The sequence below is a fragment of the Caretta caretta genome, chromosome 5 (genome assembly GCF_965140235.1).
Source record: "Caretta caretta isolate rCarCar2 chromosome 5, rCarCar1.hap1, whole genome shotgun sequence".
Lineage (NCBI taxonomy): Eukaryota > Metazoa > Chordata > Testudines > Cheloniidae > Caretta > Caretta caretta.
Window position 1 is genome coordinate 57,505,531 of NC_134210.1, and position 25,396 is coordinate 57,530,926.

The 25,396-nt window shown below is 40.1% G+C and overlaps 1 protein-coding gene and 1 long non-coding RNA gene across 15 annotated transcripts in view; one reads left to right on the plus strand and one right to left on the minus strand.

The window, feature by feature from the left end:
* The window catches only part of LOC125637226 (uncharacterized), a 157,563-nt gene that overhangs the window by 101,583 nt on the left and 30,584 nt on the right, over window positions 1-25,396 (plus strand). The gene's annotated exons all lie outside the window — the stretch shown is intronic.
* The window catches only part of MEF2C (myocyte enhancer factor 2C), a 142,630-nt gene that overhangs the window by 43,188 nt on the left and 74,046 nt on the right, over window positions 1-25,396 (minus strand). For all 13 annotated transcript variants that reach the window (XM_048851438.2, XM_048851437.2, XM_048851442.2 and 10 more), the window contains one exon: window positions 1,294-1,437. In XM_048851438.2, coding sequence (XP_048707395.1) covers window positions 1,294-1,437 — 144 coding nt within the window. The remainder of the gene's footprint in view (window positions 1-1,293; window positions 1,438-25,396) is intronic.

Genomic DNA, 25,396 nt, shown 5'->3' on the forward strand with positions numbered 1-25,396 from the left:
TTGTTCTGACTGCAAAAGAGGCCTATGCTTTGAGGGACATAAAAAGCTCTTTGTATCCAGCCTTCCAATTTGCATGTACACATTTAGGTTTTGCATATGCAAGATGGCTGCATGCTCACTTCTGGAGGTGCAATCAACAGAATGTGCAAACACTAACGTGCAAATTCAGATGCTTGCTTGAAACTGGCTAAAAACGTGGCTGTACATGAAGATAAATACTCTTTTATTCTGTTTATATAGCTTGCTTCTCTTTCCTATACAAGGTGTGTTGGATTTAATCAAGGATTTCGGAGCTTTTGTCAGTTTGTATCACAAATGTAAAGTTATTAAACAGTTACAATACTTACTTTTTTTCTGTATGTGTGTACAAACAAAATAGCACATGCAGAGTTATTTCTCTTACGTATCTGGCAAGGCATCTGACTGATTGTTAGAAATTTTGACTTGGTTAAAACAAAATTTAGCTCATGTTAAAGCATTAAAAGAAATGCTGATGAGGTCAAAGCAAATCCTCTGATAAAGCTGTAAAATCACCCCAGCACACAAACATGTCTGAGTCCTACCATTAGGCTCTCATGCAGGCTGTTTCTCTGCAGCGAGCAATTAGCTGTAACCCTTCAGTGCTGTAACTGAATTTAGCATTGAGGCTTAAGAACTGAAGTGACATGTACAAAATGCATTAGCTACTATATATAAAAGAATTTCAGTTCTACATCATTTTTTCTATATCACCACAGAAAGTATTCTGTGGGTTTGTTAGCCTATCCACAAAGAAAGATTTCCATTGTTATTTTCTAGATATAATTTGGGCAAGTGGTGTGGTAAACAGTTCTGTAAATCAAGTGAATATAATGTATATATGTATATTTCACTTCCTTCCGTAGGTTTCACCTATAGGAGGTTTTGACTATGTGTCAAATGAAGAGAATTCAAGAGAAAAAAGATGTTTGTGATTTTTTTCTATTTGATTCTATGGGAGGGCCATTAAAGCCTGTTTCTAGCTTAAATGCTCTCAATAAGAATTCAGAACTGAAAGGGTTAAGGTATGTTACTGCAGCAATCAGCAGACAGCCATCTAACCTTTGGTACTTACAGGTATTTTATGGCTCTTGATCATATTATCAAATTCTTCATTAATTTTTTTGTATTTTTCTTCAGTGCGTGGGGTGAGAGCGTAAGAGGAGTCAGGATCGGGGCTTTCACAGCCTTTGTTTTCTTTCTTGTTCAACGCCTGCCAGGTTCAGAGAAATATCAAAAAGTAAAAAAAAAATGAAAGGAGCTCAGAGTACTTACACACAATCTTTGCCTGCTGATCATTAGATCAATATCTTCATTAAGTTTCCTGTACTTGTCCTCAGACTCAGGGCTGTGACCTACTGAATCGTCTGCATCGGGGTCTGGACTGTCACAGCCATTAAGTCCTTTCTTTCTCAATGTCTGAAATACATAATTTGGAAAGTTCAAACCTTGACACAGGCTGCAAGAGAGATTCAGGGGTGTTACAGTGCTGCAAACTGCACTGTGGTTGGAGACTGCTACATTTAACATTAGGCACAGAAAGTGAATACAGATCTGCCAGGTCAACGCTAAAGGGCCCCCCTTGCCGGTGGCAAACGGGCGACCATTCTGACCTCTTCCTTCTGAAATCAGAATCAGTCAATAAACTATGGGAGTAAGCAATCTGATAAAGTGTCTTGTGCTACAATACATACTTCGCACTGTAACTGATCATGTTTAAGATGTTCAATGTGCAATTAGTTTCAACACATAACCTATTTATGGATTTCAAATGTATAACTAGAGACATCAAAACAAGAATACATTTAAATTGGAGTATTGCAATGTTTCCCTCCCCATACTCCAAAAAGGAACAGAAGGAAGAAATACAAACTTTGCACACAGATTTAAAAATCTATGCTCTTGACAGAAGAAGGAAGAGCATTTAAATTAAATCCTTGATTTGAATTTTACATAAAGGATGACACTAATGGTGCCCTGCCACTCCTTACTCTTGATAGGACAAAGGGGAAGAGGACATTGCTTATGCTACTCTGATTAAGAGCTACTAGGCATTGTGTTTGCTTTTTGTTGACTCTAATTACAGTGCTACTGATATGAAGTGTTGAAATTTAATATACAGGGAAATACACTGTTAAAACAGATGCTGACTGAAAAGTCAAAACATATGAGTTTAAGGTTCAGCAGCTCCAGCAACCTTCATAACTCTGAACATCATCAATGAGCTAAGTAATGGTGACAAAAACTATCAAAAATTACACAACCGAGTCAGCAACTAACAATTTAGCATGAACGCCTTGCCTCAAATATTTTTTGTTAATTGGTCGACCTGGATGATCATAAGGGAAGAGTCTCTTGCCAGATTAAATTGAAAATATTTCAGAACCAGACCCATGTGAACTGCAAAAGCAAGAATACACAAAACCAACCTTCATAGGTTTGCTCAGATTTTGCTTCAACAGTCCCTAGAGCAAAAGGTTTTCAAAAGTCTTCCATTTGGATACCCACAAACATTACCAGGCAGCTACTTGTGGTGCATTTTGCGTTTAAGCCTGTTCTTTGGGGGAGGGGGAGAGGGAGAAGGAGAGGCACCTGGCATTCTCATGCCGCTAATTGGCTGAGCTTGACCCATGTGATCAGGAGAGGCAGCTTACTGCAGATACAACTGTTTTCTTTGGTTTCTCAGAGTGCCTTCATCTTACTTGAGCTCTCTGTCCAGCTGGAATAGTCAGAATCCCCTAGGTCTTTTTGACTATGGCAGTGACCTGGTGCATTATTGCCTTTTGTATTTCCCTCAGCTACTAGAATTGATCATTATTTTATATTTTGGTTCTCATAATAATTATATCCCAGTCTTAGAAGGTCTTGTTGTATTTTAGCAGAGACCTACAGCCATTTCCAGCTCTATCAAACTAGCAAACTTATCATTGACAAGAAGCTGAGCCATGCCAATGGCAAGGCAAAGGACTGACTAAAAACTGAAATGTTTGCTGTGTTTAATATAAATAACTAGAGACATTAAGGGTGAAATTCTCCTTTCTTAGTGGAATATTGAGTCTTGACTCTGCTTGTCATATAAAACAGGAATTCTCTATAATGTGCAACGTACTAGTGACGAGATCCACTATAAGGATCTTAGGATAGAATTTTTTGCACCAAATGTGAAATTTAGCTCTCTATGCACATTGCACAAAGCCTAAATGACCAGATTTCGGGCCTGATTCAAAGCCCACATAAGTCATGAAAAGATTCCCATTGACTTCAAGGGACTTGGGATCAGGTTCTTTGTGCAAGGGGTAGGACAAGATTCCACCCTTAACACACAAGCAGGCTTTGGGACTATAATCCAGTCCTCCCCAGCTTAGAAAAATGTTCACTACCTCTCTGTGCCCCTGTTGTGGGGCTTCCTGTGATCGAATGTGTGCTCAGACTAGTGTCCCCTCGCCAACTCACCCTCAATGCCCTCTTCATGCTGGTTTACTCAAAGCTGGCATGGTGCTCATGTTCATGGTGAGTAGAAATACTCTACTTCCTTCCCATCGCCTACTCCAAATGCAAAAATACAGCGGGTAAGGGAAAAGTGGGGTGACTGGCATAGAGAGTCTTTCACCAGTCTTTGCCAAGGGAGTGGATTCCAGCCTAATAGGGTAATTTCAATTTTTTCATAATATAAAATAAAAAACATTTAGAAAAAACATTAACATTTGAAAGGAGGCACAGTGCATGAAGGTTGTAGTATCCACCACAACTGACTGAAAAGTGGTGGCCATAAATTCTCACCCATGCTCACTTGACGCACACATTTTTGTATAATGGGTTGGACAAAGATCATCAAACTCTTCTGGCCTCTAGTCCCCACAAATTAAACTTTAGTTTTTTATAAAGGGCTAAATCCTGTCCTGTGATGTGAAAGAACTAGACAGGATTGCAACCTAGCCCGCTAGGCTGGAGCTCTGGCTGATAGGGCTACTAGAGGTCCATAGCCACAAGAAAGCTGCTTCTGATGGCTTGCAGTGCTCCCATTATGGACTCTTTCTGTGTAAGGACTTAAACCCTCATATAAGCAAGACTCCCTGAATGGTCAAACTTACAACCCACTCATTCCCAATCTGTGATAGATTCTGGAAGGAGCCCCCCACAGTGTTCCTTATCTGATACTCCCATTACCAACCAGGACTACCCATCCAGTTGTCATTCTGGTAAATTACATTGAGCTGTCAGAAAAAACAACAACCGGAGTGCTCTCCATTTTCCCTCCCTTTCCAGTATGTGGCTATGGGAAACCTTCCAGCTATCAGCAACAAGTAGTTGGAACCCCCTTCTGCTCCTAATGGCTATGTACTCTACTTGCAGAGGTAGACCGTAATCAGTTGTAATGCTTTCATATTTTGAACTGTCCTATTGAAACAGCCATTTCAAAAAGGCCAATTACATTTATGGAGGCCCTGGAAAAAACAACACACACATATTTAAACCATGTGCTAGATTCATCGGAACATCTATTGCAACAGAAGCATTAAAGTTAGGAAATGTATAGTGAAGTCAGCCTTCACTTAGTCCTCTTGCTCATATACATGTTGATGAAATTTTTGATACCATATGATTTTTGCAAATATAGCTGTATTTCAATAACCACACATTAAATTTTTACTATGTTATTTTCACCTACGTGACAAAGACAAACCATTGTCTAGTCTTTTACATACATCCTCTGTCCTCTTCTTTTAAACTAATGCATACGAGCATTCTTTCCATAGCAATACACCAACCACCTACGCTTGGAACTGCCTCCCACTTCCGTGTGCCAAGTGATTACCCCCTCCTCCTCCGCATACCTATTTTAATCACACTTTTTGTGGAACCAAATAATATGGTGAACCTTGCCAATAGTATCTGTTCCTCTTGGCTTTTGAACTACCAACTGCCGTCAGGTCAACATGCACATTGGATTGTTAGCTCCTCAGGGCAGGGGATTTCTACATGTTGTAATGTAATGTGGACCCTGTTCTATTCTATTCAGGTTCTTGTAATGTGCCAATCAAATAAACAAGGGCTATCCAACCAAAATGAAGCATGGTGTGTTGACACATCACAGGCACGGCAGAATTATTTTATTTTCCTGGGCCAGGCTATATAATTTAGTCACTGGCCCATGTTGTGGGTGATGAAGAGTCACAAAGGCCCAGGGGAACTCCGGAAGGGTCTTTGTTCTAGGAAACAAATCCTCATCCAGGTCCATGGAGTGCAGGGGAATCTACATGCTTAGGACAGTGCAGCTTACTCATTCCAGTTGATGGTAGAGCTACATCTTGTAACAGGGGGTGGTAGACTGGAGAGCAAGCTTGCCCTGCATTTCCCCAGCAGTGGTGGTTCCTGTCCCGCAGGCCTGGGCCTGGCTCCCCACTTTGGGCATTGTGACCTAGTACATGGGTTGAAGAGCCAACCCGATTTGGCCTGACCATCCTTCTGTTATGAATCAGGGAATCTGGATCAAGCTTGAGTGAGTGGTGTTGTGACATGGAGCATGGATCGTTTAAGGGATTGACTCGCTCTCCAGCCCTGTGTGAAAATTCATGTCATACACCTCCTCTTGCCAATTGCATAATATGCTTGTAATGATGCCACACATCTAAAGGCTGCTGGAAGGGGGTGGGGGCAGTTGCCCACCCTGCTGCCCTTATTAGCTCCACCACTGCTTCCAGTGTGTCTGCCCTACTTTGAGTCAGAAAGGTCTGTCTGTCTGTCATAGAAGGCTGCCTCCTCCTTGCTCTCTTAGGGAAAATTTGTGCCTCTGGGAGCCCTCGGAGGGAGCAGTCTGCTCTGCATCCTGCATGCAGGGACTGCTATTGTATATTGTGGCCTTTCTATGGGGGGATGCATGATAGGGAAGGCTCCTTGTGCCCTGTACACTTGAGCAGGGGCCAGACACAATCCACTCCTCATTGTTCAATTTCATTCACTCGTAAAACACTTTTTAAATTTGGTATTGGTTTAAATTAAGCAGAGCAATTTTGGGCTTATGAAAAAAATAGAAAACAGATATATCAGATTCATGGATCTCATCTTAACAAACCTCAACCATGTATCTTTCTGGATTATCCAACAAGCAAACAAAAACAGACCACATGAGGAGATTGTCATAAACCTTTATATTATTTCCGCTAAATCATGTCCATATACACTATGCATAGACAAACAAAGTTCATGTTTATTTCATAGTGCATCCAAAATGTTTATATTCTCAATTATTATATTTGTAAATTATTTTTATATCAATTTTAAATCTGAATTATTCCTGAGATTTTAAGGAACATATTTCCTCATCCTTCAAGTTTAATTTGAGCTTTCAAGCTGATCTCTTGCCATACAATAAAAGGTTGTAAAAAAATTTACCAGGCAATTGGCTCAGAATTCTTACACTAACTCTCAATTTACAAGATCACATTTCCCAGGCTTTGACAGAACACACAGATAATAACATCCTTGGGTTCTGCTAGGGTCTGAGTTTAGTCACCCAGGAATTCATCTGGGGCCACTGAAACTGGAGAAAGAGAATGTGAGAGGGAGGGAGGGAGAGTGAGAGCACATCAAGTGATCTGAAAACATGCAAGTTGGCTTCTCACTCTGTCAGAGCTCAGCAGTTTACAATCTGACACGAGGCTACATCACTAGCCATCAGCAATTTTACTCATCCTAGATATCCACACCTGTCAGCGACTCTGCACCTGTTGTCTAATTTGGCAAAGGCCAAATGACAACAGCCAATCGCAACTGCCTGTGCTGCAACATGGCCATAGATGGCTTTTTCTGTCGTGTCTCTGCTGATTGGGGCTGCTAATCTCCCTGTATTTCAGTGGTCTGCTTTTTGTACTTGTAATATTGTCACGATTTTCAGCTCTTATCTGGGTAAAGGGTATAAAAATATAACTGTTACACTTTGTGTATATGCTCCCCTAGTATACCAGCTCTCAATACATTTCAATTTTTTGTCCAAATCTAGATCCACATCGGACAAGACTTTTTTTTTTAAGTCTCCTTTCTCAAAACAAACAAACAAAAACCAGGTTCCACTTACCATAATACAGCACTAGATCCAAACTTACTATTTCCAGAGTATGCTATATAGGGGCGATAAAAACGACTATATGTATTTTCAGACAACATGGATATTCTTTAAATAAGGAATGTATATATTCAGGCTATGGAGCAATTAAATCTATGCTGTAAAGATTTATTGATATCATTATGCTATTGTTTTAACTTGGATCACAGCATTTCATTGAACTGCTACCAATCTGACAACAGCCAATATAAATGATATTTCAGCTTTTTTATATTTGTATTCTTTGACAATTTAATCTCAAACACAATTAATTTTTAGATGTTAGTAACCAATTTTTTTCAGTGAAATAAACATAATTTTGAAAACACTGCCTAAAAATGAAGTGCACTTTCAAAGCCAGCTCCACTGTGAAAATATAGTGCCAAGAATAGTGTGCAGAGAAGGAGTAATCAGGGGGCATTTGTGTTTTAAGGACTGAATAGTGACCACTGCACGCAGTATGTCCACCTGGAGACCCACACAGCCAAATGCTAAGCTTCACTTTAGAAAGCTCTTCACAGCTACTGCGACAGAGTTTGTAAAGGAGCATCTCTGCAAGTTTTGGGGGAAGACAGAATAAGGGAGAAAAACCTCCACACCCACATTCCAAATCTGTCCCACCTCTCCCCCCCACTTTTTTTTGGCATGTCCTTATGTACAATGTCCAGCCAGAATTTGGCCCATAGATCTATGTTACATGTGCTTCAGTTCAGTGACAAAAATTAACACAACAAAGTAGTGATAAATACTTAGTCTCCAATTCATTACTGCCCTAAAGTGGGCTTAAAAGGCAGCATTCCATTCTCCTGGGGAATACTCCCAACATAAGCTGGCTCTCCAGTTGGCACAGAGCTTGCAAACGGCTCTCTGTGGCCTCCCACAGAGCCCCAGACATAGCGGATGTGCCAGGAGAATAGCTATGCTCTCTGGTTATTCTTGATTGCTCATAGCCCTTTACACCAGGGACCAGTGAAACCCCTGGCCAGGTTCGGAATACTGGGAGGCAGGAAGGTGGCTTTAAGCTACCTTTGCCCCCTCACTGCCCTTGTGCAATCTCAGCCTTCTATTCTTTTCACCCTTATTCTAAGTAATACCAGCTGTTATACAGCACCTGTCAAAGGTCTCAAAGTAAAAATTCATTAAAAATGCCTAATTTTGTGTAAACTTAATCTAGTTTGTGGTTATAATGAGGAGCAGAGTTCTCCATGATTAGCCCTATTTGAAATAGAAGAGGCTACTGTGATTTTTGTTAAGTTTTACTGCAATGACAGCAAGAATATATGAATGGAAAGCAAAACATTATAGTTGTTCAGCAGAATCAGCTCAGCCTTGTTATGGACTATGAGGCCATTACAAAATAAACACTGATTGTTACACTCCCTCTCCCCCTTTTTCTGTCTCTCTGTCTATAATCCTTCTTCAACCTCAACCTGGAGCAGCCCTCGCAACATTTTCACCTGTGTCTAAATTAGGAGAAGAGGGAAGCGTGAGGCTGGATTCTGATCTCATTTACATGGGGGTATATCTGGAGCAACTGTATTGAGCTCAGTGAAGTTACTCCAAATTTACATAAGTATAACAGAAAGCCTATTACATCTGTATTACTAACTCTTCACATGTATAATACCTTAAATTTGTAGGCCTAATTATAAATGACCATAGAAAAGTTAACTATTTCATTCAAAGACAACTGCTGGTTATTCATGACATAAACTGCAACATTTAATACGCAATTCCACATGAAAGATATTGGGAAAATCTGAAAAACCAAACCACATATTTCAAAAAAGAATGTTTGTGAATGAGAACTTATTTGCATCAAGAATTACAGATGCTCTGAATTGCATTTTGCATGTATGTATTACCTATCATTCCAAAGGATCCTACAGTGCTTCTAAGAATTGTATGTATAGGGATTGCATCACCATCCATTAAAATGCAACCACCTCTGGGGTAGAAATATCATGGTAATCCTGTGTAAGAAAGAACCAACCGACTATTTTCAGGACAGGAAATGATGTATAACTGAAATTGTAGGATAGATTATAATCACTGGAAATTAAATTTTCCTTAGACTGTGGGGCAAACAAAAGTGCCATGGAATTTTTGATGATTACAACATTTTGGTTATGCATTTTATCCAAAAGACAGTACCTCCAGTAGCAGTGTGCTGGGGAACTGGTGCAGTACTGACTCAGCGGTGAAAATGCCACCCACTGAGACACCAACACCACTTCCTGCAGCACCTGGGTTTTCCTTGGAGGTCTTGCATGAAAATAACAAATGTATCAATGTTAGAACAGATTTCTCTTTTGAAGAATTTGCGAATTTATGTTACAGTGGATCAAATTACAGAGTATTAAATAACGAGGTTATTGATATGACAAGCAGCAAACTCTGAATAGCTGTGTCTTTCAAAAGCAAAGGAAAACGGCCATTTATTTTTATAATTGTACAATTGCTTCACCCAGCTGTAAAATGTACAAATCAATATTTTTTTAAAACAATGATTTGTTACAAATGAAAGGCTTGATCCCCTAAAAAGAATCCATATGGGAGGTCTCTTTGCAGAATCCAGGCCTTAGTTACCAAAGAAATACGAAGCCACTAACTTGCCAGTTTGCTGATAGAGTCAAGTTCTGACCTCAGGATACACATAAGCATATCCCATTAATTTCAGTGTGTGCATATACATACCTGCGGGGAGAATTTGGTCCACAGCTTTTGACTGTGGAAGCATTTAGCAGATGGCTGAGAAAAGAGAGAGACTTTCATGGCTGTTTTAAGATCTATTATCTATTAAGATTTTTCAGTTAATTTAATAATGTACATTAAACACACTTCACACAAATGTTTCTAGTACATAATAGAACTTATCTTTAAACAGCTATTAAAGTCTCTAAACCATGACATGCATTCATCTGCTCACTAGCACTGCTTCCATTACAACCAATGAGCCAGATCATACACTCTCATGGAAAATCCCACAGGAGACATGCAATACAGCTGGAAACTCTGCAAGTTGAAACTTGAAAGATTCTTAACTAAACGTTTATTAAGTGGGGAGGGAGTAGGGGTTGTTGGCCTCTGTAGGGAGATAGGGTACAGCTCTCCGACTACTCGGTTATCCTAGAGATCCAGTCCCCTTCACCCTACTCCCCTCCTGCAGCACGACTCCTTTAGAAGACACACTGCTACTGCCAGTCTGCTCTCACCTAGGTCATAACCACTCTCCAAGGGGATGTGTCAGCAAAAAGAAAGAACCCATGTCTAGATTTTGAAAAATCCTCTTGGCCAGAAGCTTTCATATTCAAGAGCCATCTACTGCTGCAGAATCTGTCTGTTTCTAGGTCTTATGTATACAATGATAAGCTTCTAAGCTGGAAGGACAGGTGGTCTAGTGGTTAGGGGCTAATCTAGCCCTCAGAAACCCTGGGTTCTATCTGCTATGGATTTTGTTTGTGAACTTGGCCAAGTCACTTAGAGCTAGATTCACAAAAGGACTTAGGTTCTTCAATCCCAGAATCAGGCCTCATTGGGGTTCACAAAATCCCCATTTAACTGCTGCTGAATCCTGTCAGTGCCTAAGCTCACTTGGTACTAAGTTGTTGCCTATGTTTCTGCCTCTGCGTACACACTGCTGCTTCTCTCAGCATGAACTGGTGGAAGATAGGCATTCCTCTGCCTGCCTCTCCTGTGGCACCTGAGCTGGTACTTATGCTGAGAGGCCATTTATTGGCTCTGGCCCCATGTGTGAACTCATGCAAAACAGCTGGGGAGGGAGAGAAGGAGGCAAAGCTCACTCCCCTCATAGCTGTCATCCCAGTGCTTCAGGCACTCACGCAGGATGTGGGAGATCCTAGTTCAAGTCCCTCCTCTGCCTGTGGGCAATAAGAGATTTGAACAGGATCTACCATCTCTCAGGTGAGTACAGTACCCACTGGGCTATGGAACATTCTGACTGAGGGCGGGATAGACCCTAAGTCTCTCTTGTTGAACCTGTTCCGCTCTGGCTAAATAATTAAAAAGTCATTGGAGAGGTGGGACTGAATCCTGGGTCTCCCAGGTAGATGCCCTACTCACCAGTCTACAGAGTCATTCTCCTGCTTATTTTTGCTCTCTCACTCTGGCCCAACGACTCTTAGTTAACCCACAGCGCAAAAGTGTCAACAGATGCGACTGAGGGAGCCCCTATTTCAGAATATTCCATAGCCCAGTGGTTAGGTTTCTCACGTAAGAGGGGGCACAGCCCTGTTCAATCCCTTTCCCCTCCTCCCCTGGAGAAGGGACTTGAACAAAGAGTCTTCCACATCCCAGGTGAATACCTGAATCACTGGGCTAAAAGTTAGGAGTGTGTTACCACCTCTCCCCTCCACCTTCTTAAAAAAACACGGTAGGTGCCTAACTCCAAGAGGGTTTGCAGCTGAGAATCCAGAGCCTGGATCTCCCATTGGCTATTTTAGGCAAGGAGCCGCCTAGGTGCTGGCTTTTGTGAATCCCATTCTAAAGTGCCTATCTCTCCCCACTTGTTGTATAAGGATCCTCGATGCCCAAATCAGGCTTTGTGAATCCCAGTGATGTTCTACATGTCTAAAAGTTAGGCATGGCGACACTCAGTATTATCATGCCTATATTCTTTAGCGAACCCAGCCCTTAGCCTCTGGGTCCTTCCTCCCCCGTCAGTCCCCATCTCTTAAAAATATAGATAATAGCACTTCCCTACTGCACAAGTGTGTTGTGAGGATGAATACATTTAAAAGATTGTGAGATAGGAAGATACTATGGAAATGTGGGCCATATAAGTATCTCAGATGGACAGATTCTCAGCACAAGCTGGGCATAGGCTCATGCAATAGTGACTTGCTAAATCTGCAGCAAGACAGCTACAGTGCTGCTAATGCTCATGGCTTTGTTAAGCAGACGCTGGATAACTTTAACAAGACATTGGTTGTGTTCACTATGGTTATGCAGAAGACTGTAGGCAGCAAATAAACTGTCAAGAACCTGGTCAACTTCATGCTATTACTCCTACTTGGGAAAAGAGAGCAGCAGCAGCGGCAGACTCGGGACCTACTCAGAGGGAGCAGGTTAGAGAACTATTTAACGCTGCCCCTCCCCACACTGAAAGTCAGGCAGCCCATTTCCCTGTGGAACTTTTCATTCGAACTTGCTTCGTCTCCACTGCAGGAGAAGGGGAAGTGAAGACTGTAAATAGAGGGGGAGGGGCAGATCCTAGACTTTTTGGATGGAAATGAAATTTGTGGGAGGGGCAGAGAGGTTGGTAGTGTTTCATTAAAGTCCAAAGCCAGGTGCATCTTACCCTCATTTGAGTTACAGTGCAAAAAGTTATCATAGGTCCAGTAGCGAATCCTTTATAGGTCCCGCTGTCAGCCTGATTTTACTTCCAGAAAGCAAACTCTTTACCACTCATGCACTTCAAATCAGAACTGTCACATCTTGTTATCTGCAGGGGGCCTGACAGTTCAAGGGTTCTGCTAATGAAGCCAATTAGGTGGAATCCCCTATACCTGCCAATATTTGAAAGCTATTAATGGAGACATCTGGAGAGAGAAAAATAGGAACACACCTTTTAACTCTTTTGAACTACACTGGAATAGGAGAGATTTTTAGAACGACAGCATGGGAAAAGGATCAATGCTTTGCTGAAAAGACAAGGACTGTCTTTCCTAAATTGGCATTTAGTCTGTCTGACACACACCCAAGAGCTTAAGCTAACAACTAACAGCTATAAAGAGCTGTACGCCCCCTCCTCCTCCCAAGTCCCTTGCTGCAAGGAAGAGACTTATGCCAGGAAAGAAGGACTGGCCCCTAAAATGGAGCAGCCTGGTCCAGGGGATTAAGTCTTGGCTTATAGGTTTATAAGACCTGGGTTCTGTGCTTGCCTTTGGTTAAATCACCCCACTTGCTTCATCTACAAAATAATATTTTCCTTTGTAAAATGCTTTCAATTCTATCAATAAAAAACACTAAGTCTCACTATGTAATTGAGAGAATTATCATTCAAAAGTTAATATTCATATATGTGGGATAAGAGGAAATTTAGAAAGCAAATCTCTTTTCATATATGCTGCAAAAATACAATTCAAATGCTAAAGCATATATTTATTATAGCCATTGGAGACAAAATCATAAAGATGCCACTTTATTACATCAGTTTGAACATGCAAGAACTATGTAATAACCAAACCTTAGATTACAACAGTTAAAGTATAAACTGAGCGTTTTTACATTTTATCACGTTATATCCATGATCCTATTGTAGTAAACTATACATATTTTAAACTCAGCACACTCCATTAGTAATTGCTTGTCTGTCAAGATTTTGATCTCTTTTGAGTCAATCTATAGCAGCTGTGTGTTGTTTAAAATACTCATATTGACTCTTCTATAATTTGCTTCCTTTGAACAGTCTGTGTGCTATAATGTTGGATCAAAGAAATAAACGTATACTTTAACAACCCAAAGTAAAGTGCATGCACATTTTTATAACAGTGCACTATAAAACGTAATTATAGTTGTCTATAGATCACACAGGATGATATAAATAAATGGGTTTGAGATTTTTTTAATGCAAGCATATCCAATACATCAAAGATTTTTCCCCTTATCACCAGTCCCTATAGTGCAAAGACGTTAACAAACCATTCGGAATAAAGATGGTACAACCTCTTTTACTAGTATATTTACTTCTTCATTAATTGCTGACTATATATAAAAACCATCATATGGAAACTAACGATGGAAAACAAAATGACCCCATCAGGCTGGGGTTCTAAAATAGAACATCTAGCAAATGTTGATTCAACTGCAGGCCCCCCGCCCCTCTTTTTTAACAAAAGGTATTTTTTATTCAAAGAAAAATGAATATTTTATACGTAAACATCAGTTATAGTTAATTGTTTACCACAAACATTAATTCACAATTGGTCACTGAGCTTATGATTATTAAAAATGTGGCATAACAAAGCAAACATGTTTGAGGTTTTACATGGCTGTAAATTTGATAAACTTACATTAGTTTCATTTTTGTTTTATGTACGCCGTATCACAAGCATCTAGAGGCCTCTCTGAATGCGAGGCAAATGGAGTCCAATCAATATCAGCTACATAATACATAAAGGATGGATGCACATTTTACAGCATAGAAATAAATAATTAATTGAAATCTATTTACTGTAACAAAGAAGAAATGTCAGCATACTTTGAAGTTTAGCAGAACTTTTGCCACAATCATAAAAACTGTGGGAAGGAGTCTCAGGGGGAGACTGTTATTTGCATGCAGCCCAGAGCAAGGAAAGGTGTAGAGGTGCATTGGTGCAGGGCAGAATGGGAGGCACTGTGTTCCGGACTGAGCATTTAAGGGTATGTCCACACCAAAATAAAAACTTGAACACTGCCCTGCAGCACCTGGCCCAGAGCCCAGATCAACTGATTCAAGCTAGTGGCTGGACTCAGGCCGAGGGGCTAAAAATTGCAGTGTAGACATTAAGGCTCGGGCTCTGATATCCAACCCCTTCACAGGGTTCCAGAGCCTGGGCTCCAGCCTGAGCCCAAACCCAAACATCTACACTGTGATTTCAGCCCCACAGCTCAAGCCCCACGAGCCTGAGTCAGCTGACTGAGGCCAGCCTCTGGTGTGCCGCGAGTCTCTTATTGCAATGTAAATGTGTCCCGAAGGGGTAGCTCCATGTGGAGGATAAGTAGGCAGCAAAGCCATGGCTCCACTTACTCTCTACTCCTCTTCACACAGACTCTCTGCCCCATCGTTGCCAGGGGAAGACTCTCGTATACAGCACCCATCTGCCTAAAGAGTTGGGACTGCAACTGTGGTCAACCCTACATGGCCATGCAAGGGAGGTGGAAATCCTTACTTCCCTGTGCAGACATGTGAGGGTGAGCCATGTTCTAAACTATTTAGAGCACATTCTGCCACCATCACACACACTTGAGGAGTAGGGCCCTACTCCTATAAACAAACACTAGACAAACATTTAATTTTATGCATGTGAGTAGTCTCACATAGGGCTATTGACCTACCTAAAGCTAAGCACAATTTGTAAGTATTAACAGGATTGAGGCCTATGGGTGCTACTCACTGTGTGAAAAGCTGGCAGAAGTGGCTCCTTAAAAACAGACATGGCTGCACTTAAGCTTGAGCCACAATCTTTTGAATAGAAAGACCCCTGTTGACTTCAGTGGGCATTGAATCAGGCCCTTAATTAATTCTGAGCGGTGGATTTCACATATCAGAACTATTTAGCATTTAATAATCTGTTAGGTTACCTAATAAAACTATATGGTAGTGGCGAAGGGCCTGTGTTTGCAAAGACTTACACACTCATTAACTTTACTCTCATGTGTAAGTGTCTGAAGAGGCTGCTTATGCAAGGAGCTCAGTGTCAAACTATTCACCTCCACATTGACTGAGAGCACAAAGCATCGTGCAGGATCTAAATACAACAAAATGTCTTGGGAGGGAGGGGGATGTTTACCAGTCTGAATTAAGAACGGCTGTGACTTAGCAGAAGGTATGGTGTTTCTAGGCTTCTGATTAATAGTACTGGGTAAGAGTTCAGGTAAATAACTACATTTTACAAAACAGGGATGTCTTAATGATGAAAATGAAAAATGGGTATGCTCACAAAAGCCTTTGTCTCTGGAATGTAGCTATAAGTAGCTCACTATCTAGGTTGAAAATGGCTGTGCTGTGTCGTGTGTCCTATTTTTCCATGCTTGCAGTAAAGATACAATATGGGAATTCAGCCTTGGTAATTACTAATACACCACACAGACACAATTATACCCTGTATACTGCATAAAGGAATCACTTGTGGTCTGCCTCCATTACAAAGAGCAGTTGGGGGCCAACATGCAAGAAGACAAAATGCTTTACAAGAAGGAAGGAGACCAGAAGAGTCAATGTACACAGATACAAGGACCTTGATTCTTCTCGCAGTGATTTAAGTCCCCTTCCATCAATTATCGTCCTTTGTCTCCAGAGCCTTATCACTAGCAGCATTACAGGAACTAAGCAGAACAATACTCAGGCCCAAATAACCCTGTGAACTGTGCTGACATTTCCACACCCTGTTGCTGTGTTTGTGCAGGGTATTCAGATTCCTTAAAAAACAAAAACAAAAAAACCCCCAACAACCCCACACAACAAAAGCAAAATTCCCAACTGTTTTAAGTTACCTACCCCAATCCCTGCCTTAAGCCCTCTCTCCCAGTTTAACTAATTTGTTCACTGTTGCCTCACACACTCTAATCCTGCAGTGATGCTATAAGAACCTCAACAGAACAAAACGGAATAGAATTTCTCTAAACCCTCGCCAAAGCTCTCAATACATTTTTCAGTTAGTTAAAAAACAAACAAACTTGTGAGCATTGGATGAATGAAGAACTACAAGATAAGGGCCTAAATAATACATAGATATAGCAGCTACATTAGTCTAATTATTTATTTAAATAAAGCAGCTACCTAACTCATTTACTTTTACTGTACACAGAGGAGACATTTTCTCTCCGCAGGGACATCTGCAAAGTTTTGAGGGTACAATCACAAGTCTGCAATTGGTGATATATGTCCAAGTGGTGATATATGTCCAAGTTTTTTTCATGGATGGCTACTAGACACGTAAAGTTTCATGGCATTTCTTAACAGGACACCACACTCACTGCTCATCAGAAAATATATTTAAAAACACTGTGGAAAGGAAAAAAAAAGGACCCTAGGAAAGGCAGCTATTTTCGACAGTAAGTCAGCTCCTGTGAAACAAAGTCCTGTCTTTCAGAAAGTGTTTACGATCTATGAGAAAAAATATATCCTTGGGCTAAAATGTTTATTGGCACCTAGGAGTCTGAAGAGAGCAAGTCAGGCCTGTGGTTTTTTGAGGGCACTTTATCATTCCCTGCATTCTCAAAGGGAACTCTGAATGAATAGAGCTGGATTACTCAGCCTTCTATTCCACGCCTATTCCTCTCCATTTTCCTTGGCAAGGCTGAGAGCCAAGCTATTTTTAGTTAGGCAGTTTTCTATTTTTAGACAACTACCAGTTAAGAGACACTGGTTAGGAAAAAGAAAAAAAAAAGAAAAAAGAAAAAGAAAAAGAAAGAAAGAACACAAAAGTGGGAGAAGATGGAACTTCCCTTTCTCATATTGTAAAGAAGGCCCTTCAACCTGTAACTCCAGGCATTTCAGCTGTTTCCAATCTTGGAAAAATAAAGAAAATTCAGAGTTCAGGGATTTAAAAATAAACCTACCCTCTGGCAAACAGACCAAAATGCAACAAGCTGTTACTATGTGAAACAGTGACTACAAAAACAAAGAACATTCTCCAGTGACTAGATTGGGAGAAAAACTCTCGAGCTATTAGGCTATAAGAATGTTACACAGACATGTAAGGTTTTTCCAGCTTCTCAGCCAGATATATCATGTTTTGGAGAAAGAAACAGGCATCTGTGAAGTAGAACTAATACTCTGCAATACAGATTTTAGGGCCCAGTTTTACATAAGAAGAGAATCATGAATCAAGTCTGAAGCACATTTATATTGCAAACATATTTTTCACATTTATTCTCATAGCATTTTTACAACAATAACATCCAAACATTTACAGAGACACTGAACTCAAACATTTTGAAAGCAATTAGTGAGTGTGGAAAAATAAAAATAAAATAAAAGGGGATCTGCCAAAATTATAGGGCCAAATCCTTAGCCTGTGTAAATCAGCACAGCTCAACTGACGTCAAGAAAGCACCTCCAATTTACACCAACTTTGGATCAGGCCCATGTCTTGCAGCTGTCATTGCTTCAGACCTACCAAAAACACCTTCAGGAAAAGGGGACTCTTTAAAATGTTTTAAATAGTGTTTTCCAATGTCAGCCTTGCATTGTTTGTCACATGATGATCTCTGTTAACAAATTTGGATTCATCTGCAAGTTACTATCTGCTTCCAAGAAAAGGCTAAAGACAACTTTCCAGATGTTGCACTTTTAAGCCTGCACCAAAAAGCTGTTTAGAATCACTAACAAATCCATAGCACTTGCATTTCTCTCTCGCTCTTTCCTTCTCTGTTTTATACAAAAATAATCTACCAGGTGAAGTATTTCACTATCATTTGGGACCCTTGAAGATTATGAAATATACTGCATGAAAACCAAACACTTGTGGAGAAATCATAATAATGAATTGGTCACTTCTACGAAAAACAACTCATTATGCAACTTTCCCTTATCTGTAGTATTCCTCATATTGGATTAATCTGAAATATATTCAAAGTAAAAAAGTGTAAAGCCAAATTCTGGGCTACTTTTGTTCCTTGTGGCAGGCCTCAAAGCATCTTAAAAAGCCTTCATTTGGCTGCAGAGTGTCAGTGGAGATCCTGGCACAGATTGGCTGTACACCCCTTGCCTGCTGCAGAGATCTTCATAGTGCGTCTAAATAGTTTAATGTGGAGGGGAGGATTATGGGTGAGCTTCAGACTTGATTAACGTGTCCATGCAGGGCACATATTAACTGGCCAAAATCCCGTAAAAGTGCGTGTGGAAGGGGAAGGTGGAACAAAAGGCCATTATCAGCTGGATTTGATCCTTCAGTTCAGCAACCATTTTGCATAGAGCAGAAATCAGTGTTGCCAAGTAAGTGAAGTCCATTTATTAATGTCTGGATACTGGTGACATGGCAGACTTTTTGAAAGCCTTCTCAATCCATCACTAGTGTTGCTAACTCTCATGATCTTATCATGAGTCTTGTGACAGCTAATATTGTTCTTAAAGCCTGAGCTCCTGGAGTTCCATGATTACAGAAGAATATCATCTTTCATTTTAAAAAGTATGTTTCAAACTTATTTGGTCAAAAACGTTTGGAATTAAAATGTGTGTGTGAGGTGGGGTGACTGACTTATGATTTTTTAACACTTAGGGCTGGCAATACTAGTTCCCAGCATCTGGCCCACAGTTGATAATCGTAAACCAAGAACCAAACATTCAAAAAGTTCCTAAAGTCATCATAATAACAAAGTCCCTTGGCCAAATTCTGTCCTCAGATATGCACACAGTGTAGCTGTTGAAGTCAGTGGGAGTCACGTGTGCATCTAAGGCCAGCGTTTTCCTGCAGAAGCTACTAAATATGGATCACTCATACTACTATATATATAAATAACACTTTTTATGCCTAGATCTCAAACTATTTCACAAAGGACGTCAGTCTCAATGTCTCCATTTTACAGATGAAGAAACTGAGGCACAGGAAAGTTAAGTAACTTGTCCAAGGTCACCCAGAACTCTGTCTACAAAGCTGGGAACAGAACTCAAGTCTCATAAGTCCCAAACCGATGCTCTTTCCATTTAAGTACTGCTTTCTTAGACCCCTTTAACTTTTTTTGTTGCCTAACAAGCTTACTCTATATTTAATGGGCCAGATCCTCAGCAGTGTGTAGCTTCACTGATTCCAATGGTGGTATGATGATTTACACCAGCTCTGAATCTGGCCCAATCTAGATTTCACAGTTTGTTTGTATACAGTATTCTGTTACGATGTCAGGAGAAGAAAATACTCTTATTACATACACTACAACAGTTGTCCTGTTTCTTTTCTGAAATTTAGAAGATTTAAATAGTTATGGGGCTTATTTACCACAAATATACAGATCAGAGTCTTAATTGATATCAAGAGGCTTTCAAAATCTAATTAACCTCCCAGCTAGTCATTAGCTCTGTGACCTTTAGAAATAATTGACAGAAGCGATTTTTTCCCCTTCATCTCATTCGCCAGGTGACTAATCTTAGGTGTGCTAAAGGACCCACTGCACATCTGTAAGATTTGATGCGATAATATGTAACAAGTCAATTAGGAAAATGGAATTGTGGCATTTCTCGACACAATATACAGCCCATGTAGCTTGTCAGAAGCATACAGGTTTTGTCACCTGAATACTAGCCTAATCATCTCCAGCTTTTCGATGCACTGAAGCCACACTAAGTCTTAATTCTCAAGTCCCTGCATTATCCCACAGCAGATTTAGAAGCATTTCACTACATTATGTTGCTGGTTATATTAAAAGCCAATTAGATTTTCAACTGTAGCTAGTCCTTTTATACTTAAGTAAATATTGTACACGATGGACTATCACTTGTTGCATATTTTTCTTATACAAAATGTGGGCTCATTAGCTTTACCTGAACGAAGTGTCTTTTTTTTTTGCACCAAGCCTGCCATTTATAAAGCTTTGCATTACTATGAATTTCTTCCCTTTCAGAAATTATCTTTCATCCCTACAATTTTAACATCATATCATATACCTAGGGCTCTGTGTGTTGTAAAATATACTGGACATGAAGGCTGCAAGAAGAATTCCATGTGTTCACAATCCCAGCTCTCTCTGATTGAGTGGAAAATTGCTGCTGCAGTTGGCACACATCTCTCTGGCTGTGCTCACTTCATTGTCCCTGTCCAATGCCACAAGCCCACAGGGCCCTGGGCAAAACACATTTTAAAAACTATGCAGAGTTTTGATTCACTTTTTAAAAAGACCTTGTAAGTAAAGTGTGTGTAGCTTTTTGAAACTGTGATTTATGCTTTCAAAATAGAATGATCATCTCTTCCACTGGCCATCTTGCAACAATACCCTATTACCCTCAAAAGCCCAGTAATATTGCAATCTTCCTGCTAGACTGAGCTCTGGATGAAGCTACCTCTTGATGAGGTCACTGATATTGCCATGAGAGTAAGGTCATCCAGAAATAAAGAGGAGGGGAGTGAGGACAGAGGGGCATCAGCAGTGATGGAAGGAGAAGGTCACTGAGAGTGACACAAAAGGAGCAGCTGGAAATGTAGGAGAAGGAGAGAACAGGATGAGGAAAACCCCTGAGGAAGGAAGACAGCAGAAAAGGAGGAAGTTATCAATTGTTTTGAAAGTGGCAGACAGATTAAGAAAGATAAGATTGGACATGAGGGACCATGAAGGACGTCAAGCTGAAGAGACCCTTAGAACTGGTCAGAAGATAGCACTTAGTAAGAGTGGTTTAAGTGTTGTGAAATAGAAATGAGTTTGCAGAGGATTCAGATGTGTCTTACTTGGGTAACCATGTGACTCTATCATTGTAATCCTTCTTTTTTTTTAATCTTTTAGCCCAATGTTTTTCTTTGTTGCTCTCACTCATGTAAGTTCTCTGGGACAGGTACTTGTCTTTTACTTATCCAGTAAAGTGTCTATCATGCTTTTGTCTGCTATAGAAACAGTGACCATAATCCATTAAGAGAACAGGGAAAGAGGAAATGTGGGTGGGAGGATATGGCGTGCTTGAAGAACTTTGAGGTGAAGGGGAGGAGGGAGCCAGTGCGGTAATGAGGCAGGCAAGTGAGGTTAAAAGAGGGTTTTATTGGGAGATGGGGGCTACTAACTTGTGTTTGAAGGTTGAACGAAAGAAGCAGGGGTCAGTGTGTGTAACAAAGACTTAGAAAAAAGAGAGAAGGGGAGGAGTTAGGAAGAGAGAGTAAAAGTGAAGGGAGTTGATAGCAGGAGACACAGCTCAAAGTTATGAGATTGTGAGGAAAGAAAAAGCTGCTGGGAGTAAGGAAAAGAAGTTCTTGCTAGATAACATCAAAACTGTTTTAAAAACTGCTAAGATCATGGACAGGCATGTGTGTGTGTGTGCGCACGTGCGTGTGGTAGAAGTTTAGAGACGAGCAGCTGGGTGATCAGTGTGGAGAAGCAGATCTGTTTGTATAAAGAATATGGCAAAGTTGAATGAGCAGAAAACAAATTATAGTGGAGGAATTCTGTGTGGTTCCTGTTTTTTCTCCACAAGTGCTCAGTGGTATGAGGAAGAGAAGAGCCAGAACAGAGGGTCAGTGGGATGAGTCTGAAAGAGGAACTGAGCAGGAGAATTTGAGCTAAAGGTAGTGACCATGGAATCAACAGAGAGGTGGAGGTCAGCTTGAGAAAGGGGGGGAGTATGGGAGAAAAGAATCAGAGAGATTGATGGGCTGGAGATCACAAAAGAGCTGAGTGATGAATTGGCGGGCAGGGGGGATGGAGTGATTTATGTGCATGGGGACAGAGTGGGAATCAGAGAGAGGGGACTTGGAGGTTGAGAGACTGAAAAAGAACAGGGCTTGGTAAAGATTCATGAGAGACTTGTTGAAGATGAGACAGTAGTTGAGGCTGTAATGGCACGGGGGAAGGCAGGCAGGAGACTTCACTTTAAAACTTCAAAAAGCCTATGGCTTAGCTAAACAAACACACTGGATTTCTGTAATACACTTATGATTGTAATTATGTTTGCAGTCAAGATAAGTCTAAAAATAGTCCCCATGCAAACAAAGGACAATGGCCTTTCCAGTCTCCTGGAGGAATGACACTGTGCTTTGGCATTATTGGCAGAACTGAATGTGCTAGGTCTTGTATCCCTTACTCAGGCAAGATTTTCACTTCAGGTCAATGGAGTTCTGCCCAAATGAAGAATGGAGAACAAATGCACTAGACTGGATAAATTAGAGCAAACACAGGATGATAAACAGCTGTGTGTCATGCAGCAGTCCTTCATACATGCTTCCTTATCAGTGGTGAGGTGCTGTCCACCTTCTCCCTTGTTCAGGTGGCAGTAGGCAAGTATTGCAGTTGTGGTAAAGGTAAAAAGGGGTGAGGTGGGAGGGAAAGCTATATGATGCTCATATGGCTGGGGAACAAAGGCAGGTCCATTAACCCAAAACCTAGAGGTAATGTTAGAAAGTGGTCTCTGATATGGGAAACTGAGTAAACCATAGGGAAAACCATGATCAGGCACAAAAAAGAGGCAAAAGAGACCAGTTCTTCCTGCAAACAAAAGGAACTTATGGGCTGTTTACGCATGGCTCTGTAGCTTTCATAGACCTTAAGGTTTGGTACAATTGGCAATTGCAGACAAGATTTTCCTTATTATAATTGTAATATGTGTATTATGTCTAACAAATTAAGACCCATTGACTTTGTGTGTCAAAATAATCAAAACTGGTGTTTTCCATGCATTTTAACCAGACATATACTAACAGACTAAACTATTTTAACTAAGGTCATGTTTTCAAGGTGTGTAAAGATTAGCTCATTAGAGGTATCTTTATGAGATGCATGCATGCATCCTTTATTTATGACATATGACCCACTTACTTTTTAGGGACATGGGCAGCAAATTCACAAGCCATGGGCCTGATTCTCCTCTCACTCATACTGGGGTACAGCAAGAGAAACTCCACTGAAGTCAATGGTGTTACAACTGTGTAAAACTTATACAAATGAGGAGAATCAGACTCCATGATTTTGAACAAACAATGAGATCTCTGTTCTATTGCAGAAAGTGGAATTTGCTCACTTAAGTAAATCAACCCATCCCTTTTTCCCATCTTAATCCCATTTTTTCCTCATCCCCAAGCAGAAATACCAATACAGCCATTTATGACCTCAGTAACCAAAACTGGAGGATTGTGATTTTGTGCATGTTAAGTAAGTGATACTTATTATAGATCCCATTCAATTAAAGAAAGGGAGAATCTGATGTATTTTGTATACAACTGAAGATGGAACGAAACCCATAGTTGTAACAATGCTATTTTATAGATTAAACAAAAAAAATGTAGTAAATGCAAAAGGAGTTTTTATTCTGAGAAAGACCTATCCCACTTTAAAGTAAAGAATAACAAGACTTCTAGTAATCTAAAATTTTCTATTGCACAAGAGAATTCTATTTTTAGAATGACAACTGTACTAAGTGTATTGTTTTTGGTACCTATCATACAGCATTGGGAAGTTTACATAATGCAGAAGTTGATCTTTGCCATCAAAATCAAAAGGTTTAGAGAGAACCAAACCTTACATAGCTCATACTATTCCTTAAAATAAATTGTCAAATCCCAATAACTGATGTGCTGTATTAAGAGAAATAAGGTTAAATGAAAGACTGTGGGATGGGTGGTTTAGTGGTTAAAGACACTGAAGCTTCAGTTTTAGGAACACAGTTCAACTCCAGACTGAGGCCTCAAAGTGAAGCTTTGTTTGCGGAACCAATACACATCACAAAACTGCCACACATAATTCTACAGGATTTGGAATAGTTGTCATTCACTGCTTAGAAGAGATCCAAACATGAGTAAACATGGAGGGTGAATACACTTTTCTCTCTCAAAAGTGATATACCTCCATGTTAGAGTTTAGGTGACCAGTAGGTGGTAAGAGGAAATTTACACTGTAATGCCTGAAACAAACCCATTTAACAGATAACTTTTCCAAAGAACTCAAAACTCCCACGCCTGTATTTCAGAATACATTTTTATATGGAAGGTAACATTGGATCTGTTGCATACTGAGTGAAATGAAGTTGAATAGGCAATTTCAGAGACAGGTATCATAAGTGACTGCGATTGTTATGTAAAAATAACATTATAGGATTAATTGTTTTTAATATGATAGATTAGAAAGTTTGAAAAGAAGACAAACCCGACTGGTTTAAACGGTTTATAAACTCTCTTAATATTAGCTAATCTACTTCATGTCATGGCTGTACTCTGAATTCTATATGTACAAGTTGAGCAGCACTGAGATAGCTTGGCGTGATTTGCAATAACATTAAAACACCCATTAACTTATTCCAAGTCATTTCTTCCTTGAAAAACAGCATAACACTTATTAGAAATGCAAAGTCCTTTGCCTTCTGTTACTTCAAATAATAAATTGTTATCTGAAGAGTGGTATCTTCATAAATACTAGACATAATTAATTCCAGTAAAATGCATTTAAAATGGCTGATAATAAAACTAACAACTTTAATCAGAGCTATATAAAAATAATTTAGGCTTAAATCTGAATAGCAATAATTTCATTTGAAAGTAATGAAAGTATATCAAGGATTAAAATTATAACTGGGTTCAAAAAAGAATTAGATAAATGCCTGGAGGATATGTCCACCAATGGCTATTAGCCAAGATAGTCAGTGATGCAGCCTCCTGCTCCGGGAGTCCCTAAACCTCTAATTTCCAGAAGCTGAGTCTGGACGACAGCGAATTGATCACTCGATAATTGCCCTGTTCTGTTCATTCCCGCTGAAGCACCTGGCATTGGCAACTGTTGGAAGACATGATGCTGGGCTAGACAGACCATTGGTTTGACCAAGTATGGCCGTACTAATGTTCTTATCTATACTTTTTTTGAATTATAGGAATGTATACAATTTGAAGAAGTTGTGATATGTGCTAATCACCGATAGCGGAATCGAAAAAAGTA